This window comes from Sycon ciliatum, chromosome 10 (assembly GCF_964019385.1).
Source record: "Sycon ciliatum chromosome 10, ocSycCili1.1, whole genome shotgun sequence".
NCBI classification, from domain to species: domain Eukaryota; kingdom Metazoa; phylum Porifera; class Calcarea; order Leucosolenida; family Sycettidae; genus Sycon; species Sycon ciliatum.
In genome coordinates this window covers 21571717-21590550 of record NC_088652.1, presented here as the reverse complement: position 1 = coordinate 21590550, position 18834 = coordinate 21571717, and the positions used below count along the sequence as shown (strand labels likewise).

At 46.4% G+C, this 18834-nt stretch overlaps 1 protein-coding gene, 1 long non-coding RNA gene and 1 other non-coding gene across 5 annotated transcripts; 2 read left to right on the top strand and 1 right to left on the bottom strand.

The window, feature by feature from the left end:
- The first annotated feature begins 255 nt into the window (after positions 1–255).
- On the top strand, positions 256–17413 carry LOC135826547 (uncharacterized). 3 transcript variants are annotated; one of them, XM_065339155.1, is made up of 9 exons: positions 259–576; positions 6802–7002; positions 7908–8060; positions 9146–9259; positions 10002–10213; positions 13350–13412; positions 14126–14188; positions 14512–14574; positions 15573–17413. In XM_065339155.1, the coding sequence occupies exons 1-9, from the start codon at positions 444–446 to the stop codon at positions 16026–16028; spliced, it is 1458 nt and encodes a 485-aa protein (XP_065195227.1). In that variant the 5' UTR covers positions 259–443; the 3' UTR covers positions 16029–17413. The 3 variants fall into 3 exon arrangements, with proteins under 3 accessions (XP_065195229.1, XP_065195227.1, XP_065195228.1); XM_065339156.1 differs by lacking the exon at positions 13350–13412; XM_065339157.1 differs by lacking the exons at positions 14126–14188; positions 14512–14574 and having other exon boundaries at positions 256–576.
- On the top strand, positions 1460–4371 carry LOC135826549 (uncharacterized). The gene is made up of 3 exons (XR_010555319.1): positions 1460–2061; positions 2881–2969; positions 3862–4371. It is a non-coding gene; the product is annotated as an uncharacterized LOC135826549 (long non-coding RNA).
- Positions 17199–17271, bottom strand: Trnav-uac (transfer RNA valine (anticodon UAC)). The gene has a single exon. It is a non-coding gene; the product is annotated as a tRNA-Val (tRNA).
- Positions 17414–18834: the final 1421 nt, after the last annotated feature.

The window sequence follows — 18834 nt, the reverse complement described above, 5'->3', positions numbered from 1 at the left end:
AGTAACTACACGCACATGTAGTTACGAACGTCTGATAATAATATTATTATCATGATGACGCCCGAATGTTGGTACATGTACAGTGTAGATCTACATGATGTAAAATGTACAATGTGCTGCTGTAAGGGCCTCGCCAGACTGACAAGTGGCGACGAAGGTGACAACCTGTCAGCATGAAAGCACTGGCATTATTATAATGCAGTCCTGTTGATTCCTGCAGCCTACAGTGGGCTTGCATGGCGGTACCGCCTAGACTAGTAGAGATGAAAACAAGCTTGACATGTTCTTCTGCCTTGAAAAGGAACTTGCAGCTACCCACGGTGCCAGTAGCTTCTCTTGCATGTCCGCCAAGCAAGTGGTTCTTTGTCCGTGTTGCGTGGAAAGTGTGTTACTACTGCTAGTGGCCGACGCTGTTCCTTCGAATCCTGAGAGAGCCATCCGCGATGGCCTTCGCTGCTACAGCTCGGCAATCGGCAATGTCCGCTACCATGTTGTTGTTGCTGGTGGTGTTTACTCTGTTGGTTGTCATTCCGAGTACACCCGCCGCTACTATCCCAGCCGTGCCACCCAGAAACGGTAAGAAGTCATTCATTCATGTCAAGTTATGCTTTGTAACGGTGGTTACCTAGTCAATCTACGGCAAAAAGGAATACTAGAAGTTCCCCCGATTATTGGTAAAAATAAATTGGCACTATTATCGGTTGCATAAATGGGCCAGCTTTCCGTGAGCCTTTGATATGCCAACATACGTTGTCAAGGGAGCAGGCAGCATAGTGAAGTTCACCACTCTACAGACTACACAGTACACTGCGCTCTTCGCCATCGCGCCCACCAGCCTGCCTAGCAATGAATGTCAGTATGCTAGCAAAGACAACTCCAATTGCACCATATCAATGAAGCCTTACTCATGTGTATTATCATTTTCCAAATATCTATGGCCCAGGGCCGAAATATTGATGTAGAATTTTTTTATTTGACTCGGGTGGAGAGCCAAGGATTTATCTATAAGAAGAAGAGAGGATCAAAAGAGCTACAAGTTACGCTATAATATCCACCAACACCACCAGTTACTTTATAATCAGTTCATGCGATAACATTGCACGACACTGACCAACGCTGTTCTACACCTAACTGGCAATCAGTTCTAGCACATTTTGGATGCGCACTCATACAGCCTTCCAACTTGGAAGGTTCTAAGTTATAGGAATAACATAAGGAGGGGAATGTGAGCGCAACCAAGACAAGCACGAGCTGAAAGTCTCAGCTGTGAAGGACGTTGGCGGATCATGTACATGTACATGTATGTCGAGGACGATACTGGTAAGACCATTACTGCATTAGACAAAACGGTCAAACCACGATTCAAGGACGCATAGCTGCATACCACACAACTTGTGGGGCTCTAAAAATTGGAAGATCGATTGCAGGGGAAACCAAGCGAACATGAATCATGAAGAACCGTTACTGTACAGTACTTCTACTAAGGGCCCGGTCACACATGCACTGGGGTTCGCTTTGGCGTCGAGATTCGGGGGCAGCGAGCCTGGTGTCGCTCCAGCGAAATCACGAGTGTATGGTCACACATACAAACAGGGCAAACTCCTACTTTGGCGGAAAATAAGAGTAAAGTCTGTCCCTGCATTAGCTATGCTTGTCACATGCTATGAGATTGTGTCTAATAACAGTCCTTCCCCAGACGCGCAAAAAAAAGACCTCTCCCACTAATCCCGATATAACAGATTCTTGACTGATTTTTGCCGCGAAAGCGAAAAAATGTTCTCAAATTTGAGAACTGTCCTAAATTGGTTCTGAGAGATGGAAGCCGTTTTACATGGCCTACGTCATTTTACTTTGCACCACCTCGTTTTATTTCACACCATGTATTCTTGACGGGACGCTCTTTCGGCAGATATATTTTTAGTGACGTTTCGTAGAGGAGACGTATATCGAAAATGTTGTGAACGAAGCTGAAATTGGCATTTTTATGCACCTAATTTCAAGCCGGATTATCGCCAGAGCACACAGCGTTTTCGGCCAGCACGAAGGCGGCAACATATAGAGGTAAGCAATACCTATCACTTACAAGACAAATCTGATCTGTTCACGACCTCCAAATACCTAAAATTCAGAACTTGCTGTGCTTGCTTGGCCCTATCTACATGTATGTTACATAGAGGATCACACACATTTGGCAAGTAGATCTACAATGCACAACATTTATAATACCGTCTTCTAAGCTGTAGTCTTCACTGGTTTACAGTTTTGGATCTGTAGAGTAAAGCCTCATTCACACTTCGCTTTGCGTAAGGGAAACACATCACAACGGCCGTTGCGGCGAGAAAGTTGACTTGATCTTGAGTTGAGTTACTTGTTTGGTCCATCGCGCGACCTTCGCCTGTGCGCATTGCGTTCATGAAGTGAAGTATGAATCAGTTTTACCATGTTCTTGCCTAAGTCTGTTGTGATTTATCTTGAATCCGTAGACATTTCGCCGTATTGGTACCATCCGTTCCATAAAAATGCTGGTTCTTGTAATGGCATGCACCATAAACTCGATCCGTTCTATGACCGTAATCGTTTGCCCACCATATCTTCTACATTTAGTGAGATGTTGCCTAGGGCTGCTGCACTGTATGCATGCAGTTGTAGTTCCTACTGCCTTGATGCTGGCGGCGTATTCAACATGACATGTATGCATTGTATGCACGCCTATGGATTCGTCCTTTTCTCGTGTAAGTGTACACTCAAGATTGTTCTGGCTAATTGAGTGGTCTAGACTTGTTCTCACTTTGGACACCATTTTCTTTTATGCGAATCGTATATCAGAGTATAACTTCATTTCCTGGCTCTCTGGTGTGTATATTCTCTCTTGCTGTCCAGGGTTGCTGCACTGTATATGTAATCATTGATGACTGGCTGTTGGCAGATTATTTGATGCGTGCACGTGTTTGGATCCGTCTCTTCCTCATGTAAGTGCGCCAGTATTTGTGATATGAAGCTGAGTGATATAGAACTCGTCTCAAATATAACACCATTTGCCAATCAGCGGCCGTTCTAAGCGGAATATATTCAGCGATATACCCCGCTCGGTTCACATGGGTCACTTCGAGAATAAGGAAACTTTTAAGCCTAGTTCGCATTCGACGTAACGCTGACGGTATGGAACGTAAGGGCCTGTTGGGACGGCCGGGGTGAGCTGTAAAATCTTGTACGATTCGTAAGACACAACATGTAGTATGACACGACATGCAGCAGCTATTGCGATTTTCAAGAAGTGACACGAAATCTTATCTTCCTTAAATTTGAATCAGTTGTGCTAGCCATTCGGCAAGTTATCATGGGAAGCGTAGTGTTGACCGTGTTCGAAATGTTTAAAAAACCTAAGTGTGCTGTTGTGCGCATCGGGAGGGGTCAGCGCACGACACATTACCTGTTCACACTAGAATGCAGTTGCTTTGTACGCTTGCGTACCCGTCTACGGTCTGAAAAGTTGAACTGATCCAACTCTTCCCCTCGCTTCCCAATCTGTAGGGTAGAACGGTTGCGTTCCCGTTCCTGGTGTTCACATTGGACGCTGTCTGTCGGCGTCATAACCGTTCTGTCGGTTCCCGTCAATCCTTACGTCGCATCCCGTTGCGCCCCGTCGAATGTGAGCTAAGCTTTCGTGTTGGTCGGGCTCTGTATTTAGGAAAGTACCATGCAAATGGATTCTACCATTCGTACTCTGTGTATACCGAGTCCCCCAATTGTCCCTCGTCCTAACGCACTCTCGAAAATATTCGCCGTATACCCCTCATACTCATGGTATAATCCATACCTAATGTATAATCAGTATCATCTGCTGTTTATTTTCCATTGCAGGTTAACGTCTCAATCAAGCATCGTCATCAAAACTTTGCACAGAAGAGTGTTTGTCAGCGGTGTCAGTCATCCTCTGGGATCCTCTTTCTGTTATTACTGAAGCTCAATTCCCAATACATGAACTACTTTCCACGATGCGCAACATGCAACACCTGCGATGAGCTGCAGCCGCGACAGACGATTCACAATCTGTTTTGTTTCTGCGACATCTAAGTGCAGTGCGTAGTACCCTCACGTGCACCCAGCCTAGTGAACTGCACTCCATTCGTGTACAGCGCGCTTGGCAAGAGTTATGCTTTTGCCAACTTCTGGGACAGTGGCCCTACAACTGCTTGCGACAGTGCGCGACAGGCATTTCCTCGCCGCAAGGGTTACATCGCAGAAAGTGATACTGTACATGTAATTGTGAATTGTAAATACTTTTAATCCAATTCAACTTTTAGTATGTGCTTCTCTTTGTTGAACAGCTAATGGGTAACCAACTCTTCTCCTATCCATTCATTCTCCTGCTCGTGTTTGTATGGTGGTTGTATACTGTATACCCATTGAATGATTAAAGGGGAAGTATACCCTAAAATCAAATTTTCACCAGTTGTAGTCTTCGGGGTGCTGAGTCGAATGGTCTTGGTCCGAGGAAGCTGAGACGCTCCCTTCCTACTTGAATCCCAATCGAACTCGCGCACTTCCACCGAAACTGGGTGACTGCGCCCTACTAGATGGGGATTTGTATGCAAAATGTCACTAAAAGCGCCATTTCGTTCTTATAAAAGCACGGATGACCGCGATTGGCCCATATGTTGTAGTCTTTTGGACGCTGAGTCGACTGGTTTTGGTCCGAAAAGGCTGCGATGCAGCGTTCCTCCTTTATTCCCAATCGAACATGGTTGAACAAGCGGTCACGTGCTCCTGCGTACACCAGTCAGCTGGTCACCGTGCCTGCAGGGTACAACTTACTAGCCTGTTTGACCTTTTTTGGGTGCAGTCCTGTCACTCGAGTTGAACTCGAGTTGAACCTTGGTGTGAAAGTTGTCGCCTGCTGGCGCGGTGACCAGGTGATTTGGGCACCCAGGAGCACGTGACCGCTTGTTCAACCATGTTCGATTGGGAATAAAGGAGGAACGCTGCATCGCAGCCTTTTCGGACCAAAACCAGTCGACTCAGCGTCCAAAAGACTACAACATATGGGCCAATCGCGGTCATCCGTGCTTTTATAAGAACGAAATGGCGCTTTTAGTGACATTTTGCATACAAATCCCCATCTAGTAGGGCGCAGTCACCCAGTTTCGGTGGAAGTGCGCGAGTTCGATTGGGATTCAAGTAGGAAGGGAGCGTCGCAGCTTCCTCGGACCAAGACCATTCGACTCAGCACCCAGAAGACTACAACTGGTGAAAATTTGATTTTAGGGTATACTTCCCCTTTAATGTACTACAGTATCAGGTTTTGTCTGGTGATATATTCACGTCCAAATATGTTCAATGTTCACTTGAGCACACAAGAGTTGGAAGCTTAGAAAAACTATACATCTATTCTTTAGGGTGTTCTCCATTGATATATTGAAAGATCTCACCTGTTCAAGACGTCCATGTCGACTTTGAGGCCGACTTTCGCATCGATGTCGGCTATTTTGTAGCACTTAGAAAAATGATCCCTACCACCCGGGACGCATTCTATCGCGTTGTTTGCATTCTCCTGGCGGCAGGGCATTGCCAAACTGATTACCTTCCATATGATATAATTCAAGGGATGTGGAAGAAGCCTTCACTGCTCGACCAGGCCGATAACCCTATTTCATACATACCCCAAAACTAGACAAATTCGAAATTTCTCAAGCTTGAGAACGTTTCCCGGCAAAAAAAACCTCGAAATCTGTTATATCGGGATTGGTCGTTTGGGAAAGGACTAGACTGTAATAATAATAAGTGGACTGTGGTGCATACGGTACGGAGAATAGACGAGGTCAATGACTATCTTGCACGCATTTTTGTTGCATGGACATCATACGCATACAAATTTCTCGTAGCAAGTCCATATACAGCAGACCGTGGTGTTTTCCGCTGAAGCGAATCCGCAGAAGCGACAGTCTCGCTTCGAAAATGTTCGAAGGAAGCGGATTGGAGTTTCCGCTGAAGCGGAAGTTCTGCTTTTCGCCGTTGCCATGCCATTTTTCGCTCCTTCGACCTCGCTTCAGCGTATACGCTACTTTCGAGTGCATGTGTGACCGGGCCCTAAGACAATTTAGATAGAAAATAAGCAGCAGTTCCACTCCTTAAGCAGAATAAGCAACAGTTCCCCTTCTTATGTTATTTCCATAACTTACTTCAAAGTAGAACCTTCCAAGTTGGAAGGCTGTTGGAGTGCGCATCCAAGATGTTCTAGAGCTGATTGCCAGTTAGTTGTAGAACGGCGTTAGTCAGTGTCATGCAATGTTATCGCATGAACTGATTGTAAAGTAACTGGTGGTGTTAGTGGATATTATACTTTATAGCGTAACTTGTAGCTTTTTGCTCCTCTTTTCTTCTTATAATCTTTTTTCTTCTTTTTAATTGCAGTTGCATTTTTTTCAGCCCGGAACTCCCCTCTTCTATTCAAACAGAAAGAGCTTCACCTTGTTATTAACTTATTATCCAGTCAGTTGTTTAGCCATGATGAGCGGGTATGCGCTTATGGTGGCCTTGCCTGGCGTAGCACAACACAGCAGTCATTCCTGGCCTGGATTGATGCACTGTAAACGATAGAGGCGTTGACCAGTGACACAGAACATACAGTAGAAGACATTATCAGTATACAGTATAATAGGATACAGGGGACTGTCCCTATCTGCAAACAAATGGCAGGCATAATCTGAATCCAATCTGCCCAGGGAGTCAATTTTTGCTGCGCATATGATTGCTTGTATGCTGGCATTACTTTCATGTTGTCTGGTGTTCTGGTTACCATAGATACCTGTATGACAAGATGGCTGACTGCCGCTACAGTAGGCAGTGGTGTTTCAAATGAAGACGTGCAGCGATTCGAGAGGCTGTTGAAGAAGTTCGAAACAGCTGTTGACGAGGACACTGTTCACGATACTGACCAAGAACTACTGGAAACAGTTCTCGGTGGAAATGAGCAGGCTGTGAATTTCCTCTATCGCTGCATGGGTAAGTTTTCTGAGTTGATGATTCTGCTATGCTCCGTCCAATGCAAACGTTGCATATTTGCTAGATTGCAATTGCAAGAACTCATAATATTATGTAGTGCATATACTCCAAGCCATTCTACGCAGTAGTCTTGCTGGCTTTTGAAAGCCCAATATTGACCAATCTTCTGTTCAAGACCTCGGATTTGCCATTTTTGGGTGTTGGATCTACAAGTAGTTCCCCATACATTTTGTCATCGCATACCCGTCCAATTTTTGTAAAACCTGGCCTTATCCAACTCAGTGGCATAAGAGGTTTTTAACGTCTAATGTGGCAAGGAAATACAGCACAGGTCACAAAATACGGAGTGTATGCCGTTTTCAGTAGACGAATGAACATGCTCGCTCTCACACACACATTTGCACACACGCCCATGCATGCACACATGCACACACACACACACACACACACACACACACACACACACACACACACACACACACACACACACACACACACACACACACACACACACACACACACACACCTCAGACCTCACACCTGCCCATCGCGGAAGCGATTAAAGCGAACAGCTATGTTAGACATAGCAACTTGTGCTGGGATTACACCATTCAACAGCTTGCAAGGCTGATGAATTGACCGCCACTATTTTTAGCCTGGTATCCACCACACAGCTGATTGAAGTGACTTTTACACACACACACACACACACACACACACACACACACACACACACACACACACACACACACACACACACACACAAACACACACACACACACACACACACACACACACAAACACAGGATTCCGTTGGATCCCGGTCGAGGAAACATGCATACAAATTAAATTATCAGAGTTTGTTTTGTTTGTTTAATCATTTTTTTCTGTTCCTTTCTTTGAAGGTAACCATGACGATACCGAGTGTCTGCGACAATCACCATGCCAGCATCTTGGTCGGTGTGTGTACAGTAGGGAACCTGGTTCATCAGGATCACCGTACCCAGGGTACAGATGTGTGTGCTCTAGGGGTGTCAGGGGACGGTTTTGTCAGCACGGTGAGTGATACGAGTACAGTTGAGCAGCTCACTGAAATCCGATTACCCCACACAAAGTGATAGCAGTACAGTTGAACTCAATGAAATTCCACACAAAGTGCTAAACTGTCGACCTGGACCATTTTAGATTACATCACTGTACTTGGGCATGTGTACGTCCAGCACAATACGTACCACTTCCAACGTGTCAAAGGGTGTGCAAGTTGAAGGCGCCAAACATGCACTTTGGGTCGGATTTCACCGAGCACGACTCTACTACAGAGTTGTGTTGATGAACATTATCTCCAGTTTACAGTGTCTTGGAACCATCGGGACTGATGAATAGGGTGGTTTCACAATTATCACAGGAGCATACCAGACAGTCATGTTGGTTCCAATTCCACTCAACCCTTGCAGAACATGATGTCACACGATGTCGGACATGTTGGTTCCACTGTCCATACGTCATGATCACTTTCTGTGCAAATTTAGTCACAGGACAAACTTATGTGAAACCACTCTGAATTGCCTCAATTCTTTCATACTTTTACTACCTTCTTCATGCCAGAGTTACATAGAGAGGAGAGATGGTATCTGAGTTTGTTCTGGTACAATATCGAACGAGTGTTTCAAGGCACACACTTCCATGACTCCCTGAAATGAAATCCGCCCCAGGATCTGTTTTCCCTGGGCGTTTGCGAATCGATCGTGTGGATATTTGATGCCCTACTGTGTCTGCTGGTAAATGCAATTCTATCTTTACACCCCGTCTTGTTTGCCCTGCCTCTGTCTCCCTCTCTCTCTTATTCCTCTCTCTCCCTCTCTCTTTCTCTCTCTCTCTCTTTCTCTCTCTCTCACTCCCTCTCTCTCCGTCTCTCAATCTCTCTCCATCTCTCTCCGTCTTTGTCTCTCTCTCTGTCTCTCTCCCTGTCTCTCTCCCTGTCTCTCTCTAGCTCTCTCTCTCTCTCTCTCTCTCTCTCTCTCTCTCTCTCTCTCTCTCTCTCTCTCTCTCTCTCTCTCTCTCTCTCTCTCTCTCTCTCTCTCTCTCTCTCTCTCTCTCTCTCTTGTGTTGGTTTGTCCCGTGTACATGACATTATAAACCACAGCATTACCTAGCTGTTCATCATCACCGTGTAAGAATGGTGGTACTTGTCAGGAGACAAGTGAAGGATACACATGCCAATGCCCCACACTCTACACAGGACGACATTGTCAAAAACGTAAGTACGGACACATGTCTATTGTATCATGATAACGTTATCCACCATGGTGCGAACTGGCCATGCCTGGCGACAATGACCTCCCAAGCTCCAAAACACATTCACATAAATATGTATGCAATTGAATGGGAAGCAATGGTCTTCTTCATCCCTTTTCAATATTGAATAAAGTCAATGAACTGCCCAAATACTACTGGCATCCACTGGGCTTCTAGGGCATGGGTGATATTATTCATTACCACAACAGAAAACCTCCGTCTTGATAGTATGAGGCATAGATTACCTTGATACACAGCCATAGGAATGAGAACGCAATTATGGAAAGCAAAGCAAAAGTGCTGCCCGCAGTCTGATGTTGCTAACTCACATAATTGCCAGACTCCTTCTCCTCTTCTATTTTCTTCTTTTCCACTCTCATCAGCTGCCTCTGTCTCTCTGTCTCCATTCTCTGTCTCTCTGTGTCTCTGTCTCTTTATCTATCTGTCTCTGCCTCTCTGCCTCTCTGTCCCTGTCTCTCTCTCTGTTTGTCTCTCTATCACTCTATCAACTGGGAGCAATGATTGCTGAAATGCATCAAAAAGTCGTGGTGATTTTTTCTTTCAATTGTCCTGATGGACGTGATGAACAATCTTTGGTCACCAAAGTCTCTCCCCTTGAGAGAGTAAAACCAGCTGTCTACTTGTCCTTTTTTCTTGACGTAATGTCCACTTTTGTTTTTCACTGTGTGCTGGCTGGATGACAGAATGGTTGTCCAAGCACATTCTGGCAAACATGACGTCATCGTTGTCCAAACTTACCTCCATTACATACAACGTGCTGGCCGCCTCAGCAAATGCAGAGAAGAAGTCGTCCGACACAGTCGCTACTTTTCTCTCCCGTCTCCAAGTCACAGTCAATCGAAACCTCGATCAGAGATTGGAAGCAATGCAGCGAAACCATACCACATACGTCCAGGTGAGTACGGATTTCTAATTACTCTTTGATTCACTTGGGCCGTCATCACACTACGTTCTCTGGCTCCCGTTTAGGTCTACGGTGAAAAATCCGAAACAGGTGGTCGTGTCATCAAACCGGCAAAGTCCATGACCAGTACACTCCGTCACGTTTTTGGAGATATTTGAAGTTTCAAACGCACGTACATGTATAAGGTCACTTGGAAACAAGACTGGGGGAAAAACTCACGTTCATCTAAAAAATTACGCAGCGCTTTATACCGTGATGTGATGACAGCATTAAGTACTTTTTTCTCATCCTCAAACCATGCACGGTGTGTAAAATGGAGAATGTTTTGCATTCCTTTGTGAGTATGCACTGTGCTTAGGCGGCAGGCACAGAGGGTTGGTCTAAGACTATGATTGAGAAACGAGCGGTACCAGGGTCAAGTCGTGCTTGGAAGCGGAACATTTTTTTAAAAACGGGCTGCGACCCACAGTGATTTGGGAACTCGTGGCCTGGCACAATAAAAAATGGATGTGGCAAATGAGATTTCCGCCTTTGGCTTCTGGTTGGTGGATCTGATCTAATCCCCCCCCCCCCCCCCCCCGTTTAGGAGCCGTATCTGACGGCTGATCATGGGGTGGTGGCGTCCCACGGAAGCGGAAAGGTGGTTATTGACCTGACCGGTACGCGAACCGTGCAATTTTTTTATACACTGTGCTTCCTGGTGATGGTGTATGTCCCAGACTCCCAGACCTGTATGTAGGTTGTATGTAGATTCCCAGACCTGTATGTAGGTTGTATGTAGATTCCCAGACCTGTATGTAGGTTGTATGTAGATTCCCAGTCCTGTCTGTAGGTTGTATGTAGATTCCCAGACCTGTATGTAGGTTGTATGTAGATTCCCAGACATGTATGTAGGTTGTATGTAGATTCCCAGACATGTATGTAGGTTGTATGTAGATTCCCAGACCTGTCTGTGGGTTGTATGTAGATTCCCAGACCTGTATGTGGGTTGTATGTAGACTCCCAGACCTGTATGTAGGTTGTATGTAGACTCCCAGACCTGTATGTAGGTTGTATGTAGATTCCCAGACCTGTATGTAGGTTGTATGTAGATTCCCAGACCTGTATGTGGGTTGTATGTAGACTCCCAGACCTCTATGTAGGTTGTATGTAGATTCCCAGTTCTGTATGTAGGTTGTATGTAGACTCCCAGACCTGTATGTAGGTTGTATGTAGATTCCCAGACCTGTATGTAGGTTGTATGTAGATTCCCATACCCGTCTGTGGGTTGTCTCATGTTGTCCCTGTATGGGTGTCCCTGTGTGGGTGTCCCTGTGTGGGTGTCCCTGTGCGGGTGTCCCTGTGCGGGTGTACCTGTGCGGGTGTACCTGTGCGGGTGTCCCTGTGCGGGTGTCCCTGTGCGGGTGTCCCTGTGCGGGTGTACCTGTGCGGGTATCCCTGTGGCGGTGTCTCTGTGCGGGTGTCCCTGTGCGGGTGTCCCTGTGCGGGTGTCCCTGTGCGGGTGTCCCTGTGCGGGTGTCCCTGTGCGAGTGTCCCTGTGCGGGTGTCCCTGTGCGGGTGTCCCTGCGCGGGTGTCCCTGTGGGGGTGTCCCTGTGTGAGTGTCCCTGTGGGGGTGTCCCTGTGTGAGTGTCCCTGTGGGGGTGTCCCTGTGTGGGTGTCCCTGTGCAGGTGTCCCTGTGGGGGTGTCCCTGTGTGAGTGTCCCTGTGGGGGTGTCCCTGTGTGGGTGTCCCTGTGCGGGTGTCCCTGTGCGGGTGTCCCTGTGCGGGCGTCCCTGTGGGGGTGTCCCTGTGTGAGTGTCCCTGTGGGGGTGTCCCTGTGTGGGTGTCCCTGTGCGGGTGTCCCTGTGGGGGTGTCCCTGTGGGGGTGTCCCTGTGGGGGTGTCCCTGTGTGGGTGTCCCTGTGTGGGTGTCCCTGTGTGGGTGTCCCTGTGGGGGTGTCCCTGTGTGGGTGTCCCTGTGCGGGTGTCCCTGTGCGGGTGTCCCTGTGGGGGTGTCCCTGTGTGAGTGTCCCTGTGGGGGTGTCCCTGTGTGGGTGTCCCTGTGTGGGTGGCAGACACATCAACTACAGGTATGGTTTGAAAGTATTATTATTCAGAAGTGCTTTATGCGAAAGGAGAAAAAAAGGAGAGAGAGAGAGAGGGTGAAAGAGAGAGAGGGAGAGAGAGAGAGAGAGAGAGAGAGAGAGAGAGAGAGAGAGAGAGAGAGAGAGAGAGAGAGAGAGAGAGAGAGAGAGAGAGAGAGGGAGAGGCAGGGAGGGGGAGGGAGGGAGGGAGGGAGAGAGAGAGAGAGAGAGAGAGAGAGAGAGAGAGAGAGAGAGAGAGAGAGAGAGAGAGAGAGAGAGAGAGAGAGAGAGAGAGAGAGAGAGAGAGAGAGAGAGAAAGAGAGAGAGAGAGAGAGAGAGAGAGAGAGAGAGAGAGAGAGAGAGAGAGAGAGAGAGAGAGAGAGAGAGAGAGAGAGAGAGAGAGAGAGAGAGAGAGAGAGAGAGAGAGAGAGAGAGAGAGAGAGAGAAAGAGAGAGAGAGAGAGAGAGAGAGAGAGAGAGAGAGATCCCAAGCAAACTCTGCAAAAGATAGGATAAGACTTGATAGCCCACATCAAGAATTTTAATCCTCAATATACTTCGAAGTACATCAAGGGAGAAATGCAATGTGTACATGCTGTGTTATGTATTGGCGGGCTAATGTGTCTCGGCTATATACACCAATAATAGAGTACGAGAGAGAGAGCTTCTTTCTGAAGCGTGTGTTCCAAGTTGGAGCAATCAACTTCATGACTATTACCGCCGAAGTCGCAACTTCTAAGTTCGTCTCTTTCTGGCTCGATAAATTTTATATTGATCAACTCTGCAATGCCCGCTATTTTTTCTAGTTTGAGCACTCTGGCACCAGAGCGACGATCTAGCTAAATGTTTGTGGTGCCTTCTTTGCACCATGGCTGGTAGCTCGGCCTATTTAGCTCATAGCTGTACTGATGAGGCCTTTATGGCCGAAACAGCTTGCTGTCTACAGCTTTGGGTATTGATCAACTCTGTGTAATTCGGCTCATGGCAAAGCATGATGATCTATGTTTCGTGTATCTCATGGTTGTTGTGTGTTGTATTGGTCTTTGGATTGTTATCCTTCAACAGAGCTCTGAGAGAAACTCTGCAAACCTAAGACAAGACCTAAATGCTGTCAAGTCAAGTTTGCGGGTACGTGGTTTGTGAGAGAAATTAGTGCCCATAGAATATACTGTATCATGCGAATCATGTCTCTTAGCAACAGATCATGTCTCTTAGCAACAGATCATGTCTCTTAGCAAAAGCTGAACTTCTTCCGTACACAACCTGCCGTATTGTACTTTTTCCAGATCCCCCCCCCCCCCCCGTCAGAACATGGACGTATGCAGAAGTTCAGTGCATCACTTCTGTGCAAAACACATTCGGTATTTACAAAATTTATTACCAAACCAGTGAATATTTTATGACTTGGGGCTCCCGCTTGCTAGTTTTTGTTTAACGTGAAGTGTGTGGGTTACAGTGAGGGCTGCGTCCCACCCGTCTATGTGGATTAACAGGAAGTGTGAGTTACGAAGTCTGGAGAAGATGTTGAACGGTCTCGGCTGGGATGTCGACTACAACGTAGCCCAGTTGTTAGAGCATCGCTGGCTACAAGCGAGGTCCCTGGTTCGAGAGCTATCTTAATGTCTGTGGTGCCTCCTTTGCACCATGGCTGGTAGCTCGGTCTATTTAGCTCGTAGCTGTACTGATGAGGCCTTTACGGCCGAAACAGCTTGCTGTCTACAGCTTTGGGTATTGATCAACTCTGTGTAATTCGGCTCATAGCATTGCATGATGATCTATGTTTCGTGTATCTGATGGTTGTTGTGTGTTGTATTGGTCTATGGACTGTTATCCTTCAACAGAGCTCGGAGAGAGACTCTGCCAACCTAAGGCAAGACCTACATGCTGTCAACTCAAGTTTGCAGGTATGTGGTTCGTGAGAGACATCAGTGCCTAGAGAATATACTGTATCACGTGAATCATGTCTCTTAGCAACATGTGTCTCTTAGCAACAGATCAAGTCTCTTAGCAACAGATCACCAAGCGCAATTCAACCTTTGATAGAATAGTCCGAGTGGCAGTGATTGAAGGTTTTATCCAACCGGCCACATTTGTACTTGATGCTACTCTTGCAAGCGAGGCTTTTGAACAAGATATGCGTTATGGTGTACCTGGCTCAAAAAGGCCCGCTTGCCAATGTTTCAAACTGTTTGGGGATTTGATTACTCTCCCGTTTGTCTCTATGTAGAATTCTGACCGGAGAGCTGCACGTCTTGAGCAAGCATTGGGTCAGCTGCAAACTAAGTTGGCGGTAAGTCAGTTGACAAACAGTCTGCGAGGGGAGGGATGGGAGCAGCTAGGGGAATGCCATGCATATACAGCAATGATATACCCTTGCTCTGGTTTCAGAAAAGAGATAGAAATTACGCATGTGCACATTGGAGGATTGGTTGTCGTGCACTGTATTTTTCTTCACACGCTATAAGTTTGCAATATAATCGTGACTTACGAGTTCGAGATCACAGCAAAGACCTAGTTCTGTTGCTCAAACATGGCGAGCTCGTGAATGAGGCTTGAACATGAAAACGTAACTAGGTTATCAGAATGAACTGAGATGTTGCCACTTAGGCGGTAATTAGTGAAGAGGGTGTCTGCTCCGAACATCGGAGCTCGCGCTTCCTGCCGACTGACTTGACACTTGACTGACTCACGACTGCGTGTGGAGCACACGAGAAGCCCGTCAAACCTTCCACTCGGCAAACCTGCAAGAAAGCACCACTCTCTGCTCAATACACAGTGTTGCGGGAATACACGGGGAATACGTGCTGGATAGACGCGCTGGGTACAGAGCGTCACTGTAAGTTTGTATCCCTAGTGATGTTTTGGCTCGGAGAGCACTACATAATGCAGTGCTCTTGCCAGCAGAAATTTCATTAGCCTACTCAAGCTCAAATGATGAGGGGTGAATTCCCCGAAGCACTGTGTATTGAGCAGGAAGTGGTGCTTTCTTGCAGCTTTGCCGAGTGGAAGGTTCGACGGGCTTCCCACGTGCTCCAGACGCAGTCGTGAGTCACTCAAGTGTCAAATCAGTCTGCAAGAAAGACGAGCTCCGACGTTCGGAGCAGACACATTCTTCATTAGGCTATCAGAAGACAATAAAATTAAAAATCGTGACTTCTAGCTGTCTGATCATTTCGCCATCCGACCATAGAGAAGTACAAACATGCGGTGGGTCACGTGATACTCAGATTAGGAGAAATTGCGTGTCTGCCATTTTTCTTGCCCCGTTGTGCTTTTGGTGCTTGTCAGTATCTGGGCACAGGCTGTAATCTTCGAACTCTTGGATACAAGTATCAGAGTCGTCACAGCATCAACTATAGTCCGGATAAAGGACAGATTACATCCGTGACGTTCAGAAAGAAGCATACCAACACTGTACTGAAGTTATCCTATTCTGGTAACATACGCACAGCGACAGGAAACACAGGTGCGCGTTGGTACTTGAACATCGACAACAGGGAGTGTGCTAGACCTACCAAGATTGATATAATGATGTACCAGAACAGTGGTGACAACACCTTTGTCCCCGCCGTACTGACTGGTATCTGTGAGTCGACGTACAGCAGTGGAGCTAACATTGCAGCTGGAGATCACACCATCACAGTACATGTTGGAAGACTTCGGGGCTATGCCGCCAGTGATGCACATACAGGCTATCTCAGCACCTCGATTCTTGAGATTCAAGAAATGTGTCCACAGTTTTAGCATCTGAAATGGTTATAGGAGTGTACGTTGATATGGGAAGATGGACAACAAGGAACAGGCCAGACCCACTAAGAATGATAGAACTGTAGGAAAGAGTACTGCCCACACCAACCATGCATTGTACTATATTTACTGACCAGTATCTGTCAGTGGATTAGAGCTAACCTTTTCCGCTGGAGATCACATGATTACCTTGCATATTACAAGAATTCTGAGGCCATAGCTATGGGAGTCCATGCACATGTTAGCCCACACTCAATAGACTCGTTGTCTAGTTCCAACTGTTTTTCGGTAGTAACATAGTCTGCACTGTTCAAATTGTGTGTGTGTGTGTGTGTGTGTGTGTGTGTGTGTGTGTGTGTGTGTGTGTGTGTGTGTTAGTGTGTGCGTGTGTGTGTGTGCATGTGCGTGTGTGTATGTTAGTGTGTGTGTGTCTGTGTGTGTGTGTGTGTGTGTGTGTGTCTGTGTGTGTGCGTGCACACGCGCACGCGCGCACGTGCGTGTGTGTGTTCGGCTGTACTGTCTGTTTTGCATTGTCACTGACCAACTACCCAAGATTGTTTTTTTAATTCTTGTTCTTGCTGGTATTGGAGTTTGGAATTTAATAGCCATGTCTTTCTTTATGCAGTAACGATGTCTCCACTGGCACCATTACACATGTACTGTATATTTTCTGCTGGTCTGCATTCTGTTTTCTACATACCTCCTTTATACGGTTATACGCGCGCACGTGCGTGTGTGTGTTCGGCTGTACTGTCTGTTTTGCATTGTCACTGACCAACTACCCAAGATTGTTTTTTTAATTCTTGTTCTTGCTGGTATTGGAGTTTGGAATTTAATAGCCATGTCTTTCTTTATGCAGTAACGATGTCTCCACTGGCACCATTACACATGTACTGTATATTTTCTGCTGGTCTGCATTCTGTTTTCTACATACCTCCTTTATACGGTTTCCATGACCACCTGGTCGTGACTAACATATCTGTGTCTCAAGTACATGTACATGTACCAAGAGTACATAACCTCTTGACTGTACTCATGCATGTAAATGAAATGCCTATAGGCGTGAGTGGCTTGAAAACAGTTACTTGCGTGTGCATTCATTCTGGCATTGACTGAGAAGCGAGGACAGAAGGAAGAAGGAGAAAAGAACTTAAAAAAAGAGTGCTCAGGTTCCTCCGGGGTTCGAACCCGGGACCCTTTGCGTGTAAAGCAAATGTGATAACCACTACACCAAGGAACCCTTGCTGCTGGTGGAGTGCTTGAAGCAGTCAGCTATTCGTAGCAGAATGTTTATTTCCACAGACCAATGGACAGATACCAATACTCAGTATTACATCCCCAAGATCAGTCACAGGTGTGGATCTACGTTTTTTGCAGGCCTACAGGTCTACTCTCCATATAACTTAATCTCTGGGACCACGCAAAAATTACTTGTATGTTATATCGAGAGTTATGTTATAGAAAACCGTGTGTAAAATACAAGATGTACCTCAGGTTGTGGAGTTTCGAGGAGTTTCGAGGAGCTTCGATTTTCTGAAGAGGCCAATAAGGCCACCTCTTCAGAAAAACGAAACTCCTCAAAAAGTCAAAGAGTGACAATTCGAACGCGCCCTTAGTTCTTTATAGCGGAGTTTGTTATAACAGAAATGAACTCTACGCTGTGGGTTCAAACAGGGACATGGACAACTGTTCGCTATATCACGAAATTCGCTATACAGTCAACTTCACGAATAACGACTGCGGATATAACGACTGCGGCGAATAACGACAACAGAATTTCCATGCCCAGAGCAACGTCCATTCTACCCGTATACATATAATAATGAGACTTCGGGTATAAGGACTCTTTTTATTTGTTTAGTTATTTATTCAACATCTCCTGGCTCGTCGTGATTAGACTGCCAATATTTATGAGAAGTCGGGTTTTAGCCAACCACGGCAAACTAAATAATAAGGAGAGAAACAAAAGAGAGTACTGCAAGGAGATGCACGACGAGAATGGTGGGATCACTTCGCGAATATGGACACCTTTCTGATGCCCCGCCGAGTGTCATTATAAGCAATGTTGACTGTATGCGAGTGTGTGATGCGTGGAGTCGACTGAACAGAGTGAGTGTTCGCTGTGTGCTCCATGTATCGGTCGGTATAGGGGCAAATTTCGAGGTCAGATCAAATTTCATGGTCAGTGGCTGTACGCGGTGGAATCTGATTCCACTCTCCGTGATACCCGATTAGAAGATACGGCACATGGCGTGAATGATATCCAATGTCAAGGCCGCTCGCGTCCGCGTGCCAATGTCACATGCTGTGCTTGGAGGAATTTTGTATCGTGAATATTCTGCACATACTGAAAAAGGGCGATAACCACCAACTTGAACAAACGCTAGCTCCCAGGTAGAGACTTGAACAAACGCTAGCTCCTAGGTAGGGAGCAAAACACAACTCCTCACTTATCGCTGAAATTGCTACAACCTCTTCTTTGTAAAGACCCTTTCACAAACAAACAAAAAGACACCGAAGGCCATTGATGCAGGCTCTTCTTCGCACAGGCTTGTTGATAATGATGTGCAATAAAACATATTCCCCCGAAGTGCACCACCAGACAACCGCGGCGGATCCAGCAACCTCTACAGGGGGATTCCAGTATAGAAAAAACCGAATACATGTACTACTTACTGGCTGGTACATGTACACTGACACGCATAATCGCATATGGTTGCCAGTAGTACATTTACGAAATTTAGGGGGGTTCCACGGTTCCACGGAACCCCTGGAACCCCTCCTGGATCCGCCCCTGCCAGAG

Excerpts from the sequence above, each read along its gene's own strand:
- LOC135826547 (XM_065339155.1), top strand. The coding sequence starts at position 444 with ATGGCCTTCGCTGCTACAGCTCGGCAATCGGCAATGTCCGCTACCATG. Across the intron at positions 577-6,801 it reads AGCCGTGCCACCCAGAAACG|ATACCTGTATGACAAGATGG; the intron begins GTAAGAAGTCAT and ends TGGTTACCATAG. Across the intron at positions 14,189-14,511 it reads CTGTCAACTCAAGTTTGCAG|AATTCTGACCGGAGAGCTGC; the intron begins GTATGTGGTTCG and ends GTCTCTATGTAG.